At 44.4% G+C, this 26,189-nt stretch overlaps 1 protein-coding gene across 1 annotated transcript in view; it reads left to right on the top strand.

Moving 5' to 3' along the window:
• The first annotated feature begins 8,106 nt into the window (after nt 1–8,106).
• Nucleotides 8,107–26,189, top strand: part of Tm9sf4 (transmembrane 9 superfamily member 4) — a 32,964-nt gene continuing 14,881 nt past the window's right edge. Inside the window, exons 1-10 of the mRNA XM_059261658.1 lie at nt 8,107–8,317; nt 10,220–10,336; nt 13,437–13,536; nt 18,719–18,887; nt 18,991–19,123; nt 20,506–20,629; nt 22,236–22,354; nt 22,455–22,566; nt 23,392–23,462; nt 26,003–26,135. Coding sequence (XP_059117641.1) covers nt 8,276–8,317; nt 10,220–10,336; nt 13,437–13,536; nt 18,719–18,887; nt 18,991–19,123; nt 20,506–20,629; nt 22,236–22,354; nt 22,455–22,566; nt 23,392–23,462; nt 26,003–26,135 — 1,120 coding nt within the window. The 5' untranslated portion in view covers nt 8,107–8,275. The remainder of the gene's footprint in view (nt 8,318–10,219; nt 10,337–13,436; nt 13,537–18,718; nt 18,888–18,990; nt 19,124–20,505; nt 20,630–22,235; nt 22,355–22,454; nt 22,567–23,391; nt 23,463–26,002; nt 26,136–26,189) is intronic.

A 26,189-nucleotide genomic window follows, 5' to 3' on the forward strand; every position in this document is an offset into this window, starting at 1 on the left:
TTGGGACTTTTGACATCAGGACTTGTAGCTTTTATCAGCTCTCATGGGAGTTTAGGACACTCTTCCAAGGTTAGAATTACTGATTTAATTATGAGCAATTAGTTATCACCTGCACACCTGGTGGCCAGATTTTCTATGCTGGACATTCCATATGTCTCCCATCTAGGTATTTTTATAAGCAATGAATTTCCTTCCCTTGAAATATAAATATAAGCCAGGTGGTGGTGGCACACACTTTTAATCCCAACACGCGGGAAGCAGAGGCAGGCAGATCTCTGAGTTCCAGGCCAGCCTGGTCCACAGAGCAAGTTCCAGGATAGCCAAGGCTATACAGAGAAACCCTGTCTCAAAAAAACCCAAAAAACAAAAGAAAGAAAGAAAGAAAGAAAGAAAGAAAGAAAGAAAGAAAGAAAGAAAGAAAGAAAGAAAGAAAGAAAGAAAGAAAGGAAAGAAAGGAAGGAAGGAAGGAAGAAGATAAATGTATTACTGGGAATGTTGCTCAGTTGGTAAAGTGCTGACCTAGCAAGCATGAGACCCTGGATTCCACCTCCATCCAGCACTGTATAAACTGGTCATGGTAGTACATACCTGTAATCTTGGCATCTGGATGATGAAGGTAGGAGGATCACAAGTTCAAGGTTTCTTGACTATATAGCAAATTCAAGGCCAGCCAGGGCTGTATGAGACTGTCTTACTTTTTTTTAAATATGTATGTATTATAGATAATGATGACCCATGTATATGGGAAAAATGCATATGAAAATATAAAAATATGAAGAAATACATAATCAATGTGTACATTTTAATTTGTTAATTTTTTTAAAAAACCTGGGTCAAAAAAGCTGAATAAATTACTTGCCTTGCAAGCCTGACTACCTGAGTTCAGTCCCTGGAATCCAAGCAAAGGTGGAAGGAGAGAATGGATTCTACAGTTCTCTTCTGACCTCCACACACTGTAGCACATAAGCACAGATGTCATGCACTCCACAGACACACAATAACAATAAAGGAAAAAACAGAAAAGCTAAAATAAGTCACTTGGCTGCCCCTAATCCATTTATCAGAAGAAATTGTCTTTGATTTTAGAAACTATCTCTATAATATTTTATGCATATGTAATTCCTACTTTTAAAACCTTGTTGTAAGTTGGATGTGGTGGTACATGCCTTCAATCTCTGCACTGGGGTTGGGGGGTGCAAAGGCAGGTGGATCTCTATGAGTTTAAGACAAACTTGGTCTACATAGGGAATTCCAGGCCAGCCAATACTACATAGTAAAACTCTGTCTCAAAACAAACAAAAATACAAGCCCAACTTGTTATAGTAATTTCAGCATAGACGAGTACAGCCATTGTCACTTATCACCCAGCTTCACCAGTTGTAATCACATTGCCACATCCTTTCACCTCTACCCTTCCCAACTAGTTCCCTTTTCTTCAGGCATATTAAGCTATGCTTTCATACTACAAATCACCATTGTGAATGTCCAGGGCAGTGACCTTTAGCTATGTATAAACTTATGCCCTTGTCATAACTGTGACACATGTTATAGAACAGTTCTGTTACCCCAAGTTCCCTCACATTGGTCAAGGGAGTGATGCAATCAGGTCCTTGTTCCCACAGCCAAACCACTGCTGATCTGATGTCTGTCTCTGTAAATTTTCTTTGCTGGGCATTCCATGGAAATGGAGTCATGTGTTATATGGACTTCTGCATCTGGCTTCTATTACTTAGTATAGTTTTTTCCTGGGTTATTCCTTCTTGTAACTTGTATGGGCAGGTTTTTGTTTTTGTTTTTGTTTTTTTCTTGCTGATAGTATCCCAATTCTTTTTTTTCTGCTTTCACTAATGATTGTGCCTTTGAATTATTTTCAGTTTTGAACTATAGTAGTCCTCCCAATCTGAGGGTGTGTGTTCCAAGCCCTCTGAGGAGATGCTTGGAATACAGCCAGTATGAAACTCTGTGTTTTCGCTGTTTTGTGTACTAGGAGTTGAACCTAGGGTATATGCCAGGCAAATGGTATGCCCATACCTCTTTTTACTATTTTGAGACAGTCTCACTAAGTTGTGCAGGCTGAGTTTGAATTCACTCAGTATCGAGGCAGGCCTTGAGCTTGGTGATCCCCTGCCTCAGCCTTTTAAGTAACTAAATTATAGACCTGTGCCATCAAGTCCAACCCCATACATTTCTCTTTACTTGAATATCTTACAATAAAGTTTAATTTGTAAATTAGACACAGTAAGATCCGCAGAGCTGGTGATCTAAGTTGGGTGGTAGACTGCTTGCCTAGCATACATAAAGGCTTGAGCAGTAGTCCTCAGTACCACATACACCAAGTGTGGTGGTGCACTGGGGGTAGAGGTAGGAAGATCAGCAGCTCAAGATCCTTCTGGGGTACATGAATCCCTGGGGCAGGGATGAGCAAGAATGCTTAATAACAAAGTAGAGCATTTATACTAATATATAGTAATAAAAGTTAAAGGGTTGGTATCATTTATCTCTCGAGTTTCCTGTTTAGTGTTTTCAGACCTTGGTTGACTGTAGGTAGCTCAAACTGTGGAAAGTGAAACCAGGGAGAAGGAGACAGCTATTGTGGTTAAAGTTGCTATGAACACATGCAAGTCTGAGTACACATTTTTCTGTTCAGTTGATGCCTAGAGTTGGGAGTCCTGGCCAGTAAGTTTATGTCTAACTTTGTAAGCTACTACCAAACTTTGCAAAAGTGCCTGTGCCATCTCACATTTTCATCAGTGAAATGTGAGGGTTTCTCTCCATGTCCTGGTTCACACTTGCCTGGTTTTTGTTTTGTTTTGTTTAGTCGTTCTGGTGTGTTGTGGTACCCAGTATAGCTTTGGTTTGCATTTCCCTGATGACAGCTGATAGTAAACATCTTCTAATGTGCCATTCTTGTATCTGTACACATCTCTGGTGAAACGAGCGTACAGATCTTTTATGCCATCTCCCACTTCCCACTGAACCACACCACCAGGCCTTGCCCACTTGTTAACTGGGGCGTTTGCTGTCTCGTTAAGTTGTGAGAGTTCTTTACGCATCCTGAACTAGTCCCTCATTACATACATCATTTACAAAGATTTTTCACCTGTCCATGGCCTAGAAGTGTAAAATGTTTTATTTTTATGAAATTTATTAATTTTAATGGTTTATATTTTTGGCAGTATATTTAAAACATCTTAATCTAACTCAAAGTGACAGTTTTCTTCTAGGAATTTTAATTTCAGCTTTTGTTTTAGTCTATGGTTCATTTTGAATTTATTATTTTTGTGAATGGTCTAATGTTACTTGAGAATATGGTTACCACATAGTTAAAGCACTTTGTCCTTGTTGGATTGCCTTGGCATCTTTGTTGAAAATCAAATGACTGTAAATGGAAAGACTTATTTCTATGCTTTTAATTTGGTTGGATTAATATATATATATATTTATATAAGCCTATCCTTACCAATTATCTTTTCCGTTTGTTTGTTTTTAGACAGAGTTTCTCTGTGTAACAGTCCTGGCTGTCCTGGAACTTGGTTTGTAGACCAGGTTAGCCTTGAACTCACAGAGATCTGCCTGCCTCTGTCTTCCAAGTGTTGGGATTATGTGCCACCATACCCGGCTTACCAATTATCGTTATTATTATGTTTTATGGTATGTTTAGAAAATTGTATGAATTACCCAATTCTGTTTTTGGATCTGCATTGGATATTCTGGATCCTTTCTATTTCTTTATCAATATTAAGGTAAATTTGTGCTTGGCATGGTAGTGCATACCTTTAATCCCAACACACTGGAGGTAGAGGCAGGTGAATCTCTGTGAGTAAAGACCAGCCTGGTTTATATCTATAGCAACCAAGACCCTATCTCAAAAAGCGCGCGCACGCGCGCGCGCGTGTGTGTGTGTGTGTGTGTGTGTGTGTGTGTGTGTGTGTGTGTAATAGGGCAAATTTGTCAGTTTGTGCAAAAACCATGCTCAGATTTTGATGAGGATTAAATCTGAAGATAAGTATGGAAGTGGGATTTTCTTTTCCTTTTTTCAGTTTTTATTTTTATTGTATTATGTGTATGGGTGTCTTGCCTGGATGTATGTCTGCACCACCATGCCTGGTGCCCACTGAAGCCTGAAGTTGTTGGCTCCCCTGGAACTGGAATTACAGGCAGTTGAGAGTCACCGTGGGGATGTTGAGAATTGAACCTGAGTCCTCTGGAAGAGCAGGCAATTCTCTTAACCACTGAGCCATCTCTCCAGCCCTGGAAGTCCAGTTTCCTATCTTATCTCTGTGGAGTAGTCCAGTTTGTCAACCTGGAATGTCTGTAGTTATTTAAATCTTTCACTTCTCTTGGCAGTGTTTTATAATTTTCAATAAAGAAGCTCTTAAAAGTCATTTTCATGTACCTAGACATGGTGGTGCATGCCTGTAATCACAGCATTTGAGAGGCTGAGGCAGGAGAATTACCATGAGTTTGAGGCCAGCCCAGACTACATAGAGAGCACCAGACCAGCCAGGGCTACACAGCCCTGTCTCGAACCAAAACAAAATATGAATTTGTTTTCCTGTTTTTTCTTTATTATTTGTAGTATTGAATGTAGCTTGTGTTGAGCATGCTCAGCAAGTGCTTTACTACTCTGCTTCATGTTGTGTGATAGTTTGTTTGTGTTCTGACAAATAAAGCTTGCCTGAAAGATCAGAGAAGCAGAGCAGCAACCACTAGAAACTTCTTACCTCTACCAAATCCTCAGACCAAATGGGGGGCAAGATCCTGTCTCTACCCACCTTATATTCCTGTCTCCACCTCCTTAGTGATGGGACTAAAGGTGTGAACCACTACCACCGGCTCTGTTTCTCTTTTAGACTGGTTCAGTCTCATGTAGTCCAGGGTATCCTTGAACTCCTGATCTTCCTGCTTCCTCCTCCCAGGTGCTGGGATTAAAAGTGTGTGCCACCACTGCCTGGCCTCTATGGTTAACTCTATGGCTAGCTTTACCCTCCGATCTCTAGGCAAGCTTTATTTGTCAGAACACGAACAAAATATCACACAACAGCTGCATCCAGCCCTAAGTCCTTTCTGATACATTCTTAGGGGCTAGAAAGGTATCAGTAGTTCAGAGCACTTGACTACTATTCAGAAGAGTTTGGCTTCCAGCACCACGTGACAGTCTTCTGTAACTTAAGTTCCAGGGAATCCAACACCTCTTTAGACCTTCTCAGGCTCCCACACATATGGTACACAGACATTCAGGTGTGCACATGTACACATATAAGTATTTTTAATATATATTCTTAAATTTTTTCAATACTAAGTAGAACCATGTTTTAATTTTATTTTTAAGTTGCTTATAGCCAATATGTAGAAATACAGTTTTTTTTTATATATCGATCTGATAGTCTATGCCTGTCCTCAGCTTAATTCTAGTTAGTTATTGCATAGATTTCTTAGAGTGTTCTAAATGCAAGGTAATATTATCTACAAATAAAAGCATTTGTTACTTTTTTTCAGTTTGGATGTGTTTAAATTTTATTTCTTTTATGCACACTGGCTTATAGTATAGAATTGAATAGACATGGTAAGAATGTGTATCCTCTTTTGTTCCTGATCTTAGGGGAACTTAGCATTTAGTTTTTCAACATTGTGATGATTGCCTGTGGGTTTTCATAGCTGCCTTTCATTTGGCTGGGGAAGTTCCTTTTTAGTTGTACTTGAAGTTGTTTTGATGACTGTGTTGGATTTTGTCAGCTGCCTTTTGTGTCAGTTGTGATGCTGGTGTGTTTGTCCTTACACTGCTTCTATGGTACACGTAGTAATTGACCAGCTAGAAAGCCGTCCTTGCATTCTTGGGATAAGTCAAACACCACCACGTTACACAGGCCAGAATGACCTCAACTCATTCTCCTGCCTCTGCCTCCAGAGTGCTGAGATTGCAGGTGTAATTCACCATACCTAGCTGCAGATGTTTTTAATGTGTTGTTAGTTACAGGACACTTTTTTTTTGTTGGTTTTTTGTTTTGTTTTGTTTTGTTTTTCAAGACAGGGTTTCTCGAGTAGTTTTGGTACCTGCCCTGGATCTCACTCTGTAGACCAGGCTGGCTTCAAACACACAGAGATCCACCTGGCTCTGTCTCCTGAGTGCTGGGATTAAAGGCGTGAGCCACCACCACCCAGCTATAGGACACTTTCTTAAAGGTATTTCCATCTGTGTTCATGCTAAAAATTTTTGGTAGTTTTCCTTTTTGATTACTTTGTTTGGTTTTGGTATATACAAAAACAAAAAAACAAAAAAAAGGACGGGGTCTCATTGTGTATTTCTGGCTGGCCTCAAACTTGCTATGTGAACCTGGGGCCTCAGACTCACAGAGATCAACCTACCTCTGCTTCTGGAGTGCTGGGATTAAAGGTATGCCACCAGGCCCACTGGTATATGCTTTCAAACATTTAAACAAACAAGAATAGGCTGTGCATACATAAACTAGGATCATTTTTCATACACCTAAGAATTTGTGGTGACAGTACTTGAGAATACCTCTGCTTCTCACATTGTCAATTCTCTCCTCAAAAATGATAGTTTTTCTCCTTCTAGCATACTCTGACTTTTTTTGTTTTGTTTAGAGACAGGGTTTATTTATTTATTCATGTGATGTGTATGCATCTATGAGAGTTTATGTACACCATGTTGTGCAGATGCCTAGGAGGCCAGAGGGCATTGGCTCCCTTGGAACTGAAGATACAGGCTGTTGTGAGCCTTCTGACATGGGTGCTAGGAACTGACCCCAAGTCCTCTGCAGGAGCAGTAAGTACTCTTAACTATCTCTCTACCACCACCACCCCTTTTTTTTTAAGATGGGATTTTGCTATGTTGTTTAAAGGTTGGTCTTGAACTCATAGGCTCAAGTGAGCCTCCCATCTCAGCAGCCTCCCAAGTCATTGGGATTGCAGGTACATACAGCTCCCCCTTTCTTATCCCCCAGTTATGAAATGGGAATACAGGTTTATACATAAAAAGAACCTAAAACTGTGCCTCACACATATTGGCATTCAGTAAATATTAGCTGTTGTCATCAGCCTCATACATTCATACATTTTAATGTATGATGCTGACCAGGCTATAGGCCAGGCTGGCCTCAAACTTAGAGATCGCCTGCCTCTGCCTCCTGAATGCTAGGATCATAGGCGAGTGCTACCAACCACCTGGCTCATCACCTTATATTGAAACTCACCTGCCTCAGCAGGGGACACATATTCCATCATCACATTTGGGTTGCATGGCCTGGGATAAGTTATTATTTGAGGGAGGAGAGTGAGTTAAAATGGGATCTCACATAGCCCAGGCTGGCCTGGAAATCACTTTTGTATCTGAGGATAACCTTGAACATCTATCTATTCCTCCCGCCTCCTATCTTCCAAGTGCTAGGATTACAGTGTCTGCCATACCTCTAATGTGATGCTGGGACTCAAACCCAGGGCTTTGAGCATGCTGGGCATGCACACTACCTTCTAAACCACATCCACAGCCCCCAAGTTACTTCATCTCTCTATCTCAGGTTAACGGACAGTCCACTGCGAAATGGTGGCAGAAGTGTACAGGTAGTTGTCATTGTGAGATAAGCAATGAGTGTGGGAGGTGCTTAGCACAAAGCAGCAGCTAGGTAAATAGAAGGAAGTTGCTATGCCTGTGCAGTGTTCTTCACGGGTATTAGTAGCTCTGGTTCCTTGTTGCTTTTTAATGTTACCTTCCTGCTGGGGTGAGCATGGATCTCACTGTTTATTTTTGGGTTTTGTTTGTTTGGGGAGGAGGAAGGGCTTCATTGGTTTGAGACTTTGGAACCAAAGGGAATTGAAGTCTTCCTGGATTTACTTTTCATTCCTCTGTAACTCGAGCTCCCACGGGAGCATTGTGCTCCACGGGGCAGTGTTCTCAGTTCAGTCTGAAGGTTCTGTTTCTGAAGGAGGTAGAACGAAAGTAACCTCTTAGATTTAATTGACCTGATAAACTTGGAAGATTGTAATCCTCTGCCCCTGCTTCAAGTCCCCATCAGATAAGACTAACGTCCGGTGTCAAGCTTCTTAGGAGGGACTTCAGAACACGTTTTCTTTACATTAACAGGAACAGTGATCTTGGTGCCTTACATGTGAGCGTAGCGGCTTAGGGCTGGAGAGATGGCTCAGTCACTAAAATGCCTGTCGTGCAAGCATGAGGACCCTGAGCTCAGGTCCCCAGCACCCACACAGAAAGTGAGCAGGCACAGTACTGCATACCTGAGCTGGTCTAGCTCAGTCCATGCGCTTCGGGTTCAGTGAGAGATCTTGTCTCAAAGAAAAGGTGAGGAACAGTTGGGAAGACACCAGATGTTACACATATGTATACACACGCATGTGTATGAATACACACACACAAACACAAAAGTTATTAAAAAAAAGTAGTTGGGACTAGTGAGATAGCTCAGCAGTTAAGAGGTCTGTGGTTCGTTTCGTAGCACCCACATGGCAGCTCACAGCTGTCTATAACTCTAGTTCCAGTGGTTCCAACGCTATCTTCTGGCCTCCACTGGCATTGGGCATATATGTGCAGAGATGTCTATACAGGCAAACACCCATATAATAATAATAATAATAATAATAATAATAATAATAATAATAATAACAAAGAGTGGTGACCTAAGAGGTCAGTAGGTGGTTTCAAGTGCATATAGATTCACCCCACTTCTATGTGAACCCTTTTATAATAAATGAGGACACAGAAGCATTGGTGGGTCATAACTGCATACTTGAGGGGTAGGATACAATGCTCTGCCAATATCTGAGGGCCCCAAATTTAATACCTTCTCTGCATATGGCAGCCACCTCCCTATTGATGGTCAGGATACACTTTTAAACCTGACCAGAGAGAATTAGAGACCTATACTTCCTCTTTCCCAGTTGACTCTAGGACACTCCTCCCCACTCCCCCAGGAATAGTTCTTCACCCTGACTGCTAGGCCATCCTGCAGAATTTACATTGATTGCCAGGCCCAAGGCATAACCTGAGTGTCTGTGCTTCTAACAAACTTCCAGAAAATGCTGTTTCTGCTGCTCCCCACAGACCTCACTTTGAGTGTGAGCACCTAGATACCCTTTAAAGTTACTGAAACTCAGACACTGACTTCCAGACATCCAAGATGATCCATAATCTGGATGAAGCTAAATGTTGTGGTGCATATGTTTAGTCCCAGCAAACAGGAGGCAGGCAGATCTCTATGAGCTCAAGTCCAGCCCTGTCTACATAATGAGTTCCAGGTCAGCCAGAGTTATGCATTGAGACCTAAACTAACAACAGCAGTAATAATAATGTGGCATTGGTAGGGCTTGTTTTGTTTTGTTTGGTTTTCTTTGGAGGGCAGGGAGTTGAGACAGGTTTTCTCTCTACAGCCCTGGCTGTCCTGGACCTTGTTATGTAGACTAGACTGGTTTTGAATTCACAAACATTACCTGGCTCTGCCTCTTGAATGCTAGCATTAAAAGCATGTGCTACCATGTCCCCTCCTACCCCCCAATCTCATGCAGTCCAGGCTGGCCTGGAACTTGGGATCTTCCTGCCTCTAATTGCTAAATACTACTAGGATTGTAGGTGTACATTGCCACACCTGGCTAATTGTTTTTCTAAAGTAATGTAAATATATAATTCTATATAAAACATTAGAAAGAACACCATCGCTCAGTCCATTTAACATTCTGGTAAATGTCCTTCCTTGTATGTTTGGTGGAGTTGCCATATCTTTCTTAACATGTCTAGAAATAGAGTCCAGGAGCTAGAGAGATGATTCACTGGTTAAGAGGGCTTGCGGCTCTTCCAGAAGACTTAAAAAAAAAAATCTTAGGAATAGAATTGCTGGGGACTCTAGGAAGTAGGTGCTAAGTTGCCATCTAGAAATGCCCCCTGTTGGTAATATGCCCACCATATCAGAGCACAGAGTGGATTTTAATATCTCAGACTAGCCGCAGTCTTACTCTTCCTTCCAGATAGTAATAGCTTGACCCATCTTGTCGCCCATCTCTGGAAGTGCAGAGTCTTGTTCCTTGTAGCATTCTGGGAAGGCATTTGGGAAGCAACTTTACAATGACCTCAGGCTTCCCAGAAGAGAGGTGACACTGGCCAGTGCAAGCAGATTGGAAGGTTCCCACTTGATCTGCCCTGCAGGAAAGTTGACTGCTCTCTCTGCATTCCAACTGTAGTCTCTCTCCGCAGCAGGTTTGGTGGCCAAGGTTCCTGCTGCTTCTCTGTCTCACATGTAAAACAAGCACCTTCTATGTCCCTGGAGTCGCGCCAATCAACTTCCACCAAAACGACCCAGTAGAGATCAAGGTGAGTGCCTGCTTGGATCATAGGAGCACCTGTGCCTAGCAGCCTGGCTGGAGAACTGTGTTGAGCTGTGTATGTCCATCCTGAAAGGCTACCTACAGTTAGTTCTACCTTTCCATTGTTCCCCTGTGCCTCTGGTCTCTGTCTCCTCACTCTCACTTTTACTCTGAAGTGTGTTCCATGCCACCCCACCCATCTTTGTGTTACTCTGCTTGCTTCCTTCTGTGGCTTCTTTGCCTCCCTCCTCATCTGCTTCATCCTCTTTTCATTACCAACTTTCTGAGTCACACACAGCAGCTGTTTAAATGTCTGTGTTGTAAGAAGCTCTCTTCCTTATATCTTGCAGGAAAAACATAAAAGTAACAACTGACTGAGGGTTAGTACATGCTATGCATTGGGCTCTGCTTAGGTCAAGATGCTCCCAAGAACCTTCTGAGGGACATTTTATGTTTTACAGAGTTTCTGTGTGTTTCACAGATATGGAAATTAACGCATAAAGAAGTGAGCCAACTGGTCCCATGCAGAGAAATGCAAACATTGACACCAAGTAAGATTCATGGAGCTTTGAGAATGCCAGCTTTCCCACCGCAGTGCCCTTTTGACCTCTGTCCATAGCCCCAAACAAAGCTTGGTGCAGAGGTTCAGTGGTATCTGGTCTCTAACCCTGCCAAACCAGAGTCAGAGAGGACACCTGGGCTGGAGGAGAACATAAAGGTGGAATGCACCTCTTTGTAATGGGGTGTGTGTGTGTGTGTGTGTGTGTGTGACTACCCACCCCACTCCCATTGTCCAGAGAACAAAAAAAAAAAAAAAAAAAAAAAAAAAAAAAGAATTGGCAACAGTGAATTTGGGGGTAATTTTTCCTTAAGTAAATTCGTAACTTGATTTTGTTGGTTTGTTTGTTTTGATTACTTGGTTTGGTTTTAAGACAGGGTCTCATGGAGCTTAGGTTGGCCTTGAACACTGGGTAGCTAAGGATAGCTTTGAACTCCTGATCTTCCTTTATTCACCTCCCAAGCTCTGGAATTATAGTCTGTGCCACTACACCAGTTTGTATAACATGTATAACCCAGGTCCTTAGTGTCTTCAGGCTGATATCCCAAAAGCTCTAAAACCCAAGGTTTCCTAAGGGCCCTGGAGTCAAGAGCTGACCTCAGACTGATGTGATGCCATTTACTCACTTCAAGTATTTCACTTAGTGTCAATATGTTTGCATTTCTCTGCAAGTGGTTATGGGATATGAGGTATTATTCCAGACCCATCTAGGGGTGTGATACAACCCATGGTGTGTATACCATACTGCCTGTTTAAATGCCTTCAAATTTCTTAATTCCAGAGTTTTGAGTAAGGGTTGTAGAACTATTACATTTAAAATTTAATAAATTATTTACACTTTTAGATGGTATCTGAGGAATAGCAGGTAGTTCCTAAGTTAAAAGTGATTTCTTTAAAGGATTTTTTATTACATTTTATTTATTTCTGTGTGTGTATGAGTAGGTGTGGGTTCATGCCACAGCACACATGTGGAGGTCAGAGGACAACTTGGAGGAGTTGTTTCTCTTGTTCCACCATGTGGGTCTGTGGGATAGGAACTTGGGTCATCAGGCTTGGCAAAAAGTGCCTTTATCTACTCAGCCACCTAAGTGGCCCTAAATTTTTATTTTGTTATAATATTTTCACTGGTTCTGTTTTAGCTATGATTTAACAGTTTTCTTTTTTGTTTGTTAGAGATGGGCTTTCATGTAGTCCAGGCTGGTTTCAAGCTTATGTAGCCAAAAATGATCTTGAGCATTCTTAGAAATTTGTGTTTGTTATTATTAATGTCCACATACATAATGTATGTGGGGTAGGCTGGGCCACAGCAGGGATGTGGAGCTCCCAGTAAGTTTTATGGAGTTTGTTTTCCCCTTCCACCTTTACACGAGTTCTGTGGATCAAACTCGGGTCACCGGGCTTGTGTGGCAAGCACCTTTACCCACAATGCCCTGGGTTTGATCCCCTGGACCACCATGCCTGGCTTGTAGCTAAGAATAACCTTGAACTTCTGATTCTCCTGCCTCTACCTCCTGAGTGCCAGCATTAGAAGTCTGTGTCACCATGCCTGTTTTATACGATGCTAGGGATCAAACCTGTGGCTTTACATATTCTAGTCAGGCATCCTGCCGACTCAGCTGTCTTTCTGTCTCTGTTCCTGTCTCTCCTCCCTCCCCCTTCCTTCCTTTCCTTTTTTCTTTTCTTTCTTGGTTTTACTCTGTAACTTGAGTTCACTTTCCTCCTATCTCAGTCTTGAGTAAATCATGATTGATCAGTTTCCCATTGTAGAAGGCTTTCATTGTTTTTATGTTTTTCCTCTTTGGTCATTTAGCAGACATTAAATGAACGTCTACTGTGCTGTGATCTTAAGTGGGAAAAACTGATTTTTAAAGTCGTAGGAAAGACTAGGGTATGGTGGCTCACATTGGTAATGAGAACACTGAGGATTTTGAATTCAAGGCCAGCCTGAGCTACAGAGTAAGACACTATCTCAAAGAAAAAGAAAGAAGTTAAAACAGTATACAATAATCGCATTTTATGTGACATGCTCTGGTGGAAGCTGAGAGAGTTGAAATGGAATGATGGGGAGTTCATTTAGATACAGTGGATAGGGAAGGGCTCATGGGTTGAGAATTTTAGCTGAGACCTAGATAGGAGAAAGCATCAGATGAGCACAGAGGAGAGCTGAGAGGAATGGCAGGGGGAAAGCCTGAAGTAAGAGAGAGCTATAGGCCCAAAGAACTGCAAGGAGAGGGCTACATGGATTGCATGTAGGTGCAGACCCCTTTGTTCTTAAAGCCTACTGCAGAAGGGTACTCAAGAGCCCTATCTTGTCCAAGGGCGACCGCATGTTTATGACTCAGTGAATATTGAATCTCACTGTGGCTTTAAACTAAATCTGTGGTGCCGTCTACAGCAAAATCCAGAATTGTGGGCAGTACAGGAATGGCATGCTATAGTCCTATCTCCTGCAGTGAACTTGCTAAAGACATGAGTGCCAAGGAGACTTCTTGGAACAGCCTTCTGTTTCTGGTGGATTGAGGAATAACAGTTTCTCTCCTTCCTGTAGGCCGTGAAGCTTACCAGCTCTCGAACTCAGCTTCCTTATGAGTACTACTCATTGCCTTTCTGCCAGCCCAGCAAGATAACCTACAAGGCAGAGAATTTGGGTAAGCCTCGTCGTGTACTGCTTCAGCCTGTCTCACAGGGGACCTGGCATGGTTTTCACTTGCTATGTGCTAGACACTGTTGTAAATAGTTTATGTGCGTGTTAGCTTGTTGAGTCATAATAACCCTGCAGAGGTAGTGATTGTATGTGTGTGTCTATTTTGTAGACTGACTTGCCATTGGTTATATTGTTCGGTAATAGCTAACCTGGGCTTTACCAGTTTTCAGGGTTAGAGTACTCAGCTTCTAACCATAGCAGCTTTCCCTTGGTTTCTAGATAGACATTTCTTTTCTAGTGACTTCTGTTACTTGCTCTGCCCTTATTCTGCTTTTGGTGTGTGTTGGCCAGAGGTTGACATTAGATGTCTTCCCGGGTTGCTCTCCACAATATTTATTGGGACGTGGTCCCTTGCTTGAACCTAAAGCTCACTGATTTGGCTAGTCTAGCCATCCAGGTTGCTCTGGGGATCCCCTGTCTTTGTTTCCCTCGTGCTGGGGTCACAGGCAGGCCACCACATCCACCCAGTATTTCTATGCTGAGGAGCTGAACTCAGGCACTTCACCCATTGAACCATCTCCCTAGATCATTGCTGTACCTTTAATTAAAAGATTGATGTTAATACAGTCCTTGTATATGAAACTCTTAAAAAATAAAAGAAATGTAAAAAAGAAAAGTCTGGGCAGTGGTGATGCATAACTTTAATCCCAGCACTCAAGAGGCAAAAGCAGATTGATCTCTGAGTTTGAGGCCAGCCTGGTCCACATAGTGAGTTCAAGGACAGCCAGGGCTACACAGAGAAGCCCTGCCTCAAAAACCCAAAAAAGAAAAGAAAAGAGTGATTGTCTTTACCTTGAAGCAAGCAAAGACATTGACATTCTGCAAGACTTACTCAGAAAGTGTGTGAACACCCTTCACAGTGTCTGGCACAAGTGGTAAATAGCAGTCACGATTCTAGGTTAAATATTCTCTGTAACATGAATCTTAAAGGGTCTTATTAATAAAAACAAACTCGGAGCCAGGTATTGGGGTGAACACTGAAAGATCAGAGAGACCAAACAGGCCACAAGCTAACCTCACCTGGCCAACTTCTCAGCCGATCCTGTTTCCTCAAACTGAAAGCTTCTGAGTCCTCATCTGGAATGAATCTCAGCTGAACGGCTGCTAAAAGTCTAAAAGCTTAACCAGGCTCTAGTTCCTGGTCCTCACGCCTTATATACCTTTCTGATTCTTGCCATCACTTCCTGGGATTAAAGGTGTGTGTCACCATGCCTGGCTGTTTCTAGTGTGGCTTTGAACTCACAGAGATCCATACAGATCTCTGCCTTCGGAATGCTAGTATTAAAGGTGTGTGTGCCACCATTTTCTGGCCTCTGTATCTAGTGGCTGTTCTGTTCTCTGACCCCCAGATAAGTTTATTAGGGTGCAATATATTGGGAAACACAATATCACCACAATTCTCTGACTGGAGTTACCTCTTCAGGACAGCTGACTAAATAATACATGCTAATAAAAAATTTTCAAAAGAACCAATTCTCAAGGGCTAGGGTGTAGCTCAGTAGAGCTCATGCTTCTTCTCTGCCTATCTCTCATTAAATCCTAGAGAAGCAAGCAGACAGACACTCCTTGGACCTCAAGGGCCTCAGCAGATTTTCCTCTTCTGTCTTAGCAAGGAGAAGGAAGACACTTGTTCTCTCTGGCTTTTTGTTGTTGTTCTTGCAATTGTCAAAAGGTCTGCTTTATTTAGTATGTGCTCATAGGTGTGAGTTTATGTAAGTACACTTGGAGGCCAGAAGAGATGCCTCAGAGCTGGAGTTACAGGCATTTTGTGGTACACGTGGATTGTTATGTGGGTGCTGAGATATGAAGTCTAGTTCTCAGGATTGTGTAGCAAGTGCTGTTTTCTGCAGAGCCATTTCTTTGGTCCCTCTTTTTGTTTTTTTGAGATAAGATTGTCACCTTCCGAAAGCTGACCTGGAATCTGCCATGTTGCCCATTGCCCAGACTGTCCTTGAACCTATGATCCTCCTGCTTCAGCCTTCTGAGTGCTGGGATCTGAATCCAGTCTTCATGATTGTGCAACAGTTGTTAACCACTGAGACATGGTGTGCTGGGTATCAAACCCAGGGACTTGGGTATGCTAGGCAGGTGCTCTACACTGAGCTACACCCTAGCCCTTGAGAATTGGTTCTTTTGAAAATTTTTTATTAGCATGTATTATTTAGTCACATCATGGCTTCTGGTACATTGTTAAAAGGAAGTGACACAGGCCTGCTGTCCCGGCTACTTGAGTATGTAGTGAGACCTTGTCTCAAAAGAAAAAAAAAAGAGAGAGGGGGATTTAGCTAGGCATGATAGCCCATGCCTTTAGTCATAACACTCCAGAGGCAGAGACAGGTGGATTTCTAGGAGTTCAAGGCCAGCCTAGTCTACACAGTAAGTTCTAGATTAGCCAAGGTAACATAGTGAGACCCTGTCTCAAAAAAAAAAAAAAAAAAAAAAGAGGAATAGTTCTGCGTTTTTCAGAAATGAGCCATGCTAGACCAGGATGTCCTCTTTCTCTTTTTTTCCTTCCTTCTTTTTTTTCTTTCTTTCTTTTTTGGTGGTGGTGGTGGTGGTGGTTTTTTTTCAAGACAGGGTTTCTCTGTGTATGTATCCTTGGCTATCCTGGAACTTGCTCTGTAGACCAGGCTGGCCTTGAATTCACAGAGATCCACCTGCCTCTACCTCCTGAGTGTTGGGATTAAAGGTGTGCACCACCACCACCCAGCACCTTCTTTCATAATTCAATTTACTTTCCAGATTTAAGAAGTGGCACAGCCTCACTTAGTTTGTGGCTCTTCTGTCTGCAGTTCCTCCTCTCTTCAAGTCAGCTCCTTACTGACCTGCAAAGAAATGAGCAGTAGGACATGGTGTAAGGAAGGAGCCCACTCCAGGGATCATGTTGAGCTATTGTCTCTCTGGTTCTGGCTGTCTATAAAATGTCCTCAGCCATGAGCTGTGCAGATGTCCTGTTGATGTCCTCACTCTTCACCACTGACCCCAGACTTAGAGGCTCACATGCACTGTCAGGCATCTGATAGCAGCTGAGGGACAGAGGCTTCACCTTCTTCACTCTCTGCCTTTTCCTCTCCTGGATGGCCTATGCCATACTCAGGACATCACCTAGGGCTTCTACCTTGCACAGCTGCGTGCTCTCTTTAATACGGTAGAGTTTGTGGCTCTGTCACTTGGCACTTACCTACCAACAAGTCATAGCATCCAACTGCCTGACCTTTCCTATGGACAACTCACAGAGCTTGGCCATGGAAACCTTCGTGTCTTTCCTGCATGCACCACTCCTTCCTCATCCCTAGTATCCAGTAAGCAGCTGGTTCCCACAGCTCTACCACCTTCACTGCTCTTGATTCTGTGTGCTGTGATGGTGGCCTCTGCACACACTCTCTTCTTTGTTTGTCCTTACTCCATGACTGGTGCCACCACTGCTGCCAACTTCTTACGTCCCTTTTTCTGCATGAAGCAGTGAGAGTGATCTTTCCATAACAGCAGACAGGTAATGTCTTCTCCATCCCTGTTGGAACCCCTCATGAACTTGTTTGCTTTCTGGACAAAGATCAGATTGTGTGTGATCCACCCTAAGGCCAGCCCCTACCCATCTCTTAGCCATCTCTCCAACTCTCCCAGGTCACTCCCCGCCACTCTGCTTTGCCACCACACAGGTAATCTCAAAGTCACCGGCCCAAGCAGCCTTTGCCTCTGTGTAAACTGTTCTCCATCTCTTTACCAGGTTAGTACTGCTCCTCCTTCAAGCACTGCTAGCTCTGCTTCCCTAGATCTGCTCCCCATGACAGCACTTACACAGTACATTTTCACTTTGCTGATTATTTAATCCATCTGTTTCACTAGAACTTGGGTCATGAGTTCCACAAGTATGTCCGTCCAACATTGTGTCTTCTGGCCTGGCACATAGCCAGTTCCCAGTATGTGTTGGTGAATGAATGAGTAAGTGAGTAGATAAGACAATCTGAGTGTGTCAAGTAGATCCACAGGCATATGTGGGGGTGGTAGTCCTGCCTGTTGTCATGGTGTGTCTCCTTCAGCCTGCCCCAGTTTCATATCATTACTGTTGAACTAATGAGCTGCTCAGAGTGAAAACACAGTTGGGTTTAGTAGATGCTTCCCAGCTGCTCAGTGCCTGTGAGTGTAACACTTGGCATCAGGTTCCTTGGAGGAAACAGGCATGAGATGCCAGTACATTAAGACGTAGGTTTTGGCTCAGAGAGCTCCCTGGTAGTAGGGGAGTCAGACCTACACTTATTAACATACTGCAAAGTAATGTCATTGACGTAGAGGAGCTTCACAGAGATAGAAAGGTCTTGGGTAAGAGGCCAGCTGGCTGCAGAGGTGATGCCAGTGATGCAAACGATGTTCTTGTCGCCTGCCTGCTCTGTGCCTGGGAGGGGATTAACCTCTCAGTTCTTGGTATGTCTGTAAGGAGAATACATACAACTGCCGTCTCATTTTCTGGAGGAGGAAATTGAAACTCAGTGAAGTGACGTGCGGGGACTAAGCTGGTAAATATCAGGCAGAGTGCATTAGTAGGTAGCCTAGAGTTAGAATATTGTCTTCACTGTACAGTACTGTCACTGTACAGAGCGGGGAAAAGGAGGTCAGCAAAGGCTGCTTAGGGGGCGGTGACTGAGATTACCTGTGTGGTGGCAAAGCAGAGTGGCGGGGAGTGACCTGGGAGAGTTGGAGAGATGGCTAAGAGATGGGTAGGGGCTGGCCTTAGGGTGGATCACACACAATCTGATCTTTGTCCAGAAAGCAAACAAGTTCATGAGGGGTTCCAACAGGATGGAGAAGACATTACCTGTCCGCTGTTACAGGGTCAGGAAGGGTTATCCGAAGAAAGGGGATCCTGGGGCAGGATGACAGACGAGGCATAGGAAGCCACCCAGGGCTCTAGAGGCATGGGAGGATGTGGAGCATCTACCAGCAATGGAACACCGAGTAGAGAGGGTGGTGGGACAGTTGAAACAGTGGAGCAGAGCCTGACAGCCAGTCTGTGGCACTGCTGACATCGTTGGAGCTCCATTTTGTCCTGCTGTCTACAGCCCTGTGACTGCTGACCTCAGCCACCACAGGGCTGAAGCTCTGAGCTCCATCTGTCTCTCTTATGGCAGGAGAGGTGCTGAGAGGGGACCGGATTGTCAACACCCCTTTCCAGGTTCTCATGAACAGTGAGAAGAAGTGTGAAGTTCTCTGCAGCCAGTCCAGCAAGCCAGTGACCTTGACAGTGGAGCAGAGCCGGCTGGTGGCTGAGCGCATCACGGAAGACTACTACGTTCACCTGTAAGTTACCCACTACATCCTGCTGACCTTGAACTCAGCCCAGGGAGGCTCTGGTGGGAGTGTGGTCCTGAGAGACTGAGTGAGGCCTTCCTTGGGTTTTCAGCATTGCTGACAACCTGCCTGTGGCCACCCGGCTGGAGCTCTACTCCAACAACCGTGACGGTGATGACAAGAAGAAAGAAAAAGATGTGCAGTTTGAGCATGGCTACCGTCTTGGCTTCACAGATGTCAATAAGGTACAGTGTCTGGCATGCTCAGAGGGCTGGGTCAGCAGGTTGCTGAGATGGCGCAGCAAGTGACGGTGTTTGTTCCCAAGTCTGATGACTTGAGTTCAGTCCCTCGTACCCAAGAGGCCGAAATCACATGTGCTGAGATGTGTATACACACACATAAATTTATATATTCTTTTTTTTTTTTTTTTTTTTTTTTTTTTTTGGCTTTTCGAGACAGGGTTTCTCTGTGTAGCTTTGCGCCTTTCCTGGGACTCACTTGGTAGTCCAGGCTGGCCTCGAACTCACAGAGATCCGCCTGGCTCTGCCTCCCGAGTGCTGGGATTAAAGGCGTGCGCCACCACCGCCCGGCTATATATTCTTTTAAGGGGCGTCAACCAGAATACATTTCTGCCAGTGCCTCATGGTGTATAGGCTGTGAGAATTCTGTGGCTTTGGACTGGCTCCAGCATACACTATAAAGAGATAAAGGGATTGACACTAGAATATTAGATTCTGTTTCTGTAAGATTAAAACTAGAAGGGAAACCTGGACCTTCTAAAGTGCATAGGAGAGGAGACCACACGATGATCAAGAACACACTGTAGGCTTCCTGGGCTGAATCCTGCATCCACCTTTGGCTAGTAATCTGAGTGTCCTTAGCCCAGTGTCTCAGTATCTCACTTGTGCAGTTTTGACAATCAGTCTGTGTGTACATTTCATGACACAAATCCTGGGAGTAAGCTAGTAATGACATAGACATAACTGTGTCCTCTTCATCTGATTTCCCAGGGAATAAAAGGCTGACATTCCTTTGTGGCATAGAGGCCATGTCCTAATTTGGAGAGAACTGGTAGTGTGAGGCCCTGAGTCTTGATTCCTGGTTGCTTTCCACTAGCCAGGGAGCTGTTGTGCATTCGGGGCCTCGTGGAGGACGGAGGGGCTTAGAAAAGAGTTGGGCTGAGTAGAGTCGAGGAAGGACAGCATCCCCCCCAGTTGCTGGGATGCCATGGGTAGAAGTATAGGGTAGGGACTGCTTGTGAGGCAGGGACAGGCTGAAGAGCCCAGGTGAGCTAATGTGACAATTGGTAGGGCACTGGTTGAGCAAGACAAGAACAGAATATGTATGAAAATGCCATAATGAAACCATTATTTTGTATGCTGGCTTAAAAAAAAAAAAAAAAAGGACAGTTGACAGCCAGGCCAAGGAAACTTGGGTTTTATCTGAGTCCCAGGAAGCCATAGTAGGTGTCAGAGCAAGAGTGGAATATGACCAGAGCAGTGTTTTCAGAAGGCTGATCGGTCGTGAACTGGACAGAGGAAGGCTCTAGTGTTTGGGGTGGGCTTCCTGAGTAACTTTCTGGTTTGGGGCTGCTAGCTCTTTGTTATTCTCTGTTGCTCTGCTATAGATCTACCTGCACAATCACCTCTCATTCATCCTTTATTACCACCGGGAGGACATGGAAGAGGACCAGGAGCACACATACCGTGTCGTCCGCTTCGAGGTGATTCCCCAGAGCATCAGGCTGGAGGGTGAGTGGGGAGGTGTCACCAGAGGGGCAGGGCTGGATGGGCCTGGGCTTCCATACAGAGGGTCTTCTCACGTTCTCACCACTTCACTGGCTGGTAGGCCCAGGTGTGGCACATAGGTTCATCCCGAGAAGGCCACTGTACCCCAAGAGAGCAGGTTGGGAATGAGGGAGAGATGTACCTCCTGTCTTGTGGGCTGGGGACCATGTAAGCCTACCACCTCCCAGCAACTCCAGGAAATTAGAGGTGCTTGCAGATGAGGAGCCAGAGGCTCACGAGGTCAGTGACTTGGCCAAGACCAAATAGCACATTAAGGCTTTGTGGCGCCTCTTCTCAAGAACTAGTGTGCCTGGGTGAAGAACAAGGCATGAAAGTACAGGGAAAGGCACCGGGAAGCAGGTCGAGGTTACTGTCTCCCTCCATGTGGGTGATGGGCCAGACTGAAATTGCCCAGGGTCAGCAGGAGACCAGGAGTTGAAGAGCTTAGCCCAGTCCCGGTGGCCACACAGGATTTGGTAGAACTTGGCTTTTTGGTTCTGCTGCCGCGGCCTCCTCCTCTTTTTTTTATTTTTACTTTTTTTTTTTTTTTTTTTTTTTGGAGACAGGGTCTTTCTATATAACCCTGGTTGTCCTGGACCTCACAGAGATCTGCCTCTCTCCACATCTGGAGTCCTGAGATTAAAGGCTTGCATCACTGTACTCTGCCTTTTGTTTTCTTCTCACCATGGTGAGCAGGGTCTCACCATGTAGCCCAAACTGGCCTTGAACCCATGGATCCTCCTGCCTCTGCCTTTTCTTTTTGTGTGCTAAGAGTCAAACCTAGGGCCTCCCATATTCTAGGCAAGTGCTCTACTGAGCTCTGTCTCCAGCCTACCTCTGGGATCACAGGCGTGAATCACCACTCCAAGCCTTTTGTCCACAGTAGTGATTTTCTGGCTTTTTGAAAAGGTGTGGAACATGACTTTCCACATGAAGCAGTCGTAAAGCATGGGACCTCATCTCTGAGGACTGTCCTGCCTCTCCTGTGAATGTCACAAGCACAGTTCAGCATTTACAGTTTTTTTTTTTTTTTTTTTTTTGAGATTTCTTATGTCCTCGGTAGCTCTTCAGGATTACGCTCTGTCCTTTTCTTGACAGCACGGTGCTGACCCATGGTTGGTGTTCATATGTTGATTGACTAGATGAGGTGATGAATGGCAGCAAACAAATGAGTGAAAGAGGAAGGCATGGGAATGTTGGGTTCCTGAAGTAGTAAAGATGACTGAGTGAGCAAACAGAAGGAGCCACAGTGGGCGTGCTGAGTGGGCCTGACTGAATGGCGAATGAGTCAGTGGGGCTTTGGCTCCAATGTAGAAGGCTAACTGCTTTTTGGGTGGAGGGAATTAGACCCTCCTTCCCTCCCTCCCCCATGTAGATACCTTTTTACTCCTGAAGTCCCTTAGGAAAGCCAGGGCTCCAGGGAGTGTAGCTGTAAAAGTCAGTTACCTTTATGCTCACAACCTCCACTCAACCCTGAAGGCAGGGCCACCTTGAGACCTCTGCAGAGCAGCCCTGTCTGGGGAGTAGCACTGGCCACTGTGAGAGCAGACTGGATCTCTGTCTCTCACAGACCTCAAAACAGATGAGAAGAGTTCATGTATTCTACCTGAGGGTACCAACTCCTCGCCCCAAGAAATTGATCCCACTAAGGAGAATCGGCTCTACTTCACCTACTCTGTGCACTGGGAGGTGAGACAGAATGCCTGCCCTGGCCAGGGAGGAGGCTTTGCTCTGGGCCGGGATTCTCTGTCCAACAGGAGACCTGACTCTGCTTCCTCCTGCCTGCTAGGAAAGTGACATCAAATGGGCCTCTCGCTGGGACACTTACCTAACCATGAGTGATGTGCAGATCCACTGGTTTTCTATCATTAACTCTGTCGTCGTGGTCTTCTTCCTGTCAGGTGAGAGCTCTGAGTAGTGAAGGTCGAGTGGTGAGTCTGAGGCAGCCCATGACTTAAGGGGAAATTCTAGGGTATTGTCAGGGCCAGGTGTGGTCAGACGCAGTCAGTCACCATGTCCCTGTGCTAGGCCTCATGTGTACGGCAATGCACAGGAATTGGTCTCTGCTCTGGTGAGCTTGCTAGAGAAAAGCAGATACGTTTGTCTGTGCAGTCATTGACTCATTCAACAACCCCCAGAAGCGTGGTTCTGCCGTGAAACAAGCTTGGCAGACAGCCGGGTGGAGAGAATGCTGGGCAGAGGTAGAATGAGGACAATTGTTTCCATCCTGTGAGAGGCAATGGGAGCAGCAGCTCCTGCTTATCCACTGCCTACCCAGGGGCTGGCTGCCGCCCTGGCTTTACAAGCTCAGCCTAAAAGCATAAAGTGAGCTCGGGGTCATGAAGCCCATTTCCTGTCCATGCTGCTACCTAGAGAGGGAGACAGGACAAATGAGGCAGCGTGATGGTCGTGTACCCTGAACTGTTGAGGGATAGAGAGAGGTAAAGGTACCCCAGGTGAGTCTTGATGCATGGGTGGAAGTCCATCGTTCAGGACATTTCTAGTAAACTCTCCTCCCTGACACAAAGAGCAGCATCCTGCGGCAGTCTCTCCTGTCTCAACAGCTTCCTTCTCTTCACACCCCCTTCTCACCCCTTCTCAGCTGGGGTGGACTACTTGTGAGGGAGGGTTTGGAGTGGCCTCCTGACCAAGCCCTGTTGGAAAAGGGCCTGGGGCTAGACCACTGTTAGCAGTGCCCCCCCCCCCCCAACCCCTGTCGTTGGCAGGCATCCTCAGCATGATTATTATCCGGACCCTGCGGAAGGACATCGCCAATTACAACAAGGAGGATGACATGGTACGAGGTCTGGGCTGGGGCGGGGTGGACTGGAAGAGGGAGGCCGAGCTGACAGGAGGGCTCTCCCCTGCCGGGCCTGCATGCTCGCATGTGCATGCACACGCCTGTGAGAGAGATCATAGAGTAAACCTCAAAGGCATTGAAAAGGAAGAACAAAAACGTTTCCTAATCACCCAAAGTGGTAGATTTGGAAGAATTCACAGAAAGAAAACTTGGTTAATTTGTCATTTTAAATTTCTAAAGTAGAGTTTTTGAGATGGCACATCATGGTAAAGGTGCTTGCCACCAAGCCTGACAACCTGAGTTTGAGTCCTAGGACACACATGGTAGAAGGAGAGAACCAACTCCCACAAATTGTCCTCTGACAACATTGTTATGCATGCATGTTCCCCACACACAATTCAATAAATAAATAGAATCTTTTTTTTTATTCAAAACTAGAGCCAGGCATGATATTATATACTGTGATCCTAGCACTCAGTAGGCTGAGGCAGGAGAATCTCTAATTTGAGATGACTTGGCTCCATAGCAAGACCCTGTATTAAAATCAGCAAGGCCCAGCATGGTCATTCATGCCTATTATTTCTTGGGAGTCAGAAGCAGATGGAGCTCTATGAGTTCAAGGTCAGCCTGATCTATATAGTGAGTTCAAGTCAACAAGTATCCAAAAAAAGAAAAAGACAAAAAAAATCAACATCACCATGACCAACAAAAAAAATAAAAAATCCTAAATTTCTTAATGTACTACTGAACATTTCTTATGTATTTACAGACAAGAAATTACACATAGACAATAATGACATGATGCTTCAATATTTGTTGTTGAGATTAGTATTGGTGGTGTTATTATTACAGATGTGAGCCAACACGTCTTGTTTAAATTTTTTTTTATACTTCAGGAATAGCACCCCCTCCCCCCCCCCGAAAAAAAAAAAAACAATTCAGATTCAAACTGTCATAAGAGTGGTCTTGGGACAGGTAAATAGCACAGATTTTTTTTTTTCCCTTTTCTTTTTTTTTTAAAGATTTATTTAGTTAGTATGTATACAGTGTTCTGCCTGCATATATAGCTGCAGGCCAGAAGAGGGCACCAGATCTCATTGTAGATGGTTGTGAACCACCATGTGGTTGCTGGGAATTGAACTCAGGACCTTTGGAAGAGCAAGCAGTGCTCTTAACCTCTGAGCCATCTCTCCAGCCCCTTTCCTTTTCGTTTTTTGAGACAGAGTCTCACTATGTTACCTGGGCTCTTTCAAACTGGAGATCCTTCTGCCTCAGCCTCTGAATGTTGGACCACAGGTATACACCGCCACATAAGCCTTCTTCTTTCTTTTTTTTCCTTTCTGTAGTACTAATTGTGGCGCTGGGGAGGTGGCGGGTAAAGTGCTTGCTTTGCCACACAAGCATGAGGACCTGAGTTTGGATCCTCAGTACCCACGTAAAGCTAGGGGTGGCAGCATGCATCTATAACCCTGCTGAAGGGTCAGACAGGTGGGCCCCGAAGTCCAGAGAGAGACTGTGTCTCAAAAAATAAGGTGGAGAGCAATTGAGGAAGATGCCCGAGGTTGACCTCTGACCTCACATGTACACACAGGAACATATACACCCAAACAAAATCGTTAGCAGAATTGATATGAGAGCCCGTGGTGATACACACCTTTAATCCCAGCTCTCAGGAGTCAGAGACAGACAGATCTTTGAGTTCCAGGACAGCTGGTCTACAGAGTAAGCTCCATACAAAGTGAGACCCTGTCTCCAAAAAACAAAAAGAAAAAAGATTAATATGGAGAAATGTTCAAAATCATATATTACTTGAAAGTAACAAAGTACATGGTATGACCCTCTATTTATTATTTAAAACTATTCATGTATGTACATGAATAAATATAGATAAAAGAAACAAGACTAAAGAAAACAATGGTATCATTTTATGTTAATGTATAAACATTACTTACATATATAGGTCATTTTATTGTTTAGATCTTTCTGCCATATAGAAAAGTATGCGTCTGTGTGAACATATAGGTTGGGAAACAGTCTCTTGTCACATTGCCCAGACTCACCTTGAATTCTCAATCCTTCTGCCTTACCCTCCCAAGTGCCAAGACTGCAGATGTATACCACTGCACTTGGCCTTTTCTGTGTTTTTATTTTTTTTATATACTAAACATTTTCTGTTTCTTTAAATTTATTTGAATTTCATGACATATACCACTTTTTATACAAGTAAATACATCTTTTATTTATAATCAGAAAAAATAAATTACTTCAGACTCTCACCAACCAAGACTATTCAGTTAACATTTTAGTGTGCTGGTATTTGCATTGTTTCCCATTCTCTTGTTTTGTGGAATTAGGGAACTTTTTCCTGCAGCTTCAAGCCTCCTGTTCTTGGCCTCCTTTCCCCATGTAGCATTCCTCTGAGAAGCCTGTGGCAGACTGGTGCTGGTTTGATGGAGCAGCCTGGGTCTATGGGGGTGTTCCCTGCAGGAGCCTCCCTGTCCACACAAACCTACCTCGCTCTCTGCCCTTTGCTGCAGGAAGACACTATGGAGGAGTCTGGGTGGAAGCTTGTGCACGGTGATGTCTTCAGGCCACCCCAGTACCCCATGATCCTCAGCTCTCTGCTGGGCTCAGGCATTCAGCTCTTCTGCATGATCCTCATCGTGATCTGTGAGTGGGCCATGTAGGCAGGGTATGGGGATCAGAGGAATGTGGCCTGATCTG

The sequence above is a fragment of the Peromyscus eremicus genome, chromosome 4 (assembly GCF_949786415.1).
Source record: "Peromyscus eremicus chromosome 4, PerEre_H2_v1, whole genome shotgun sequence".
In the NCBI taxonomy this organism is placed as follows: domain Eukaryota; kingdom Metazoa; phylum Chordata; class Mammalia; order Rodentia; family Cricetidae; genus Peromyscus; species Peromyscus eremicus.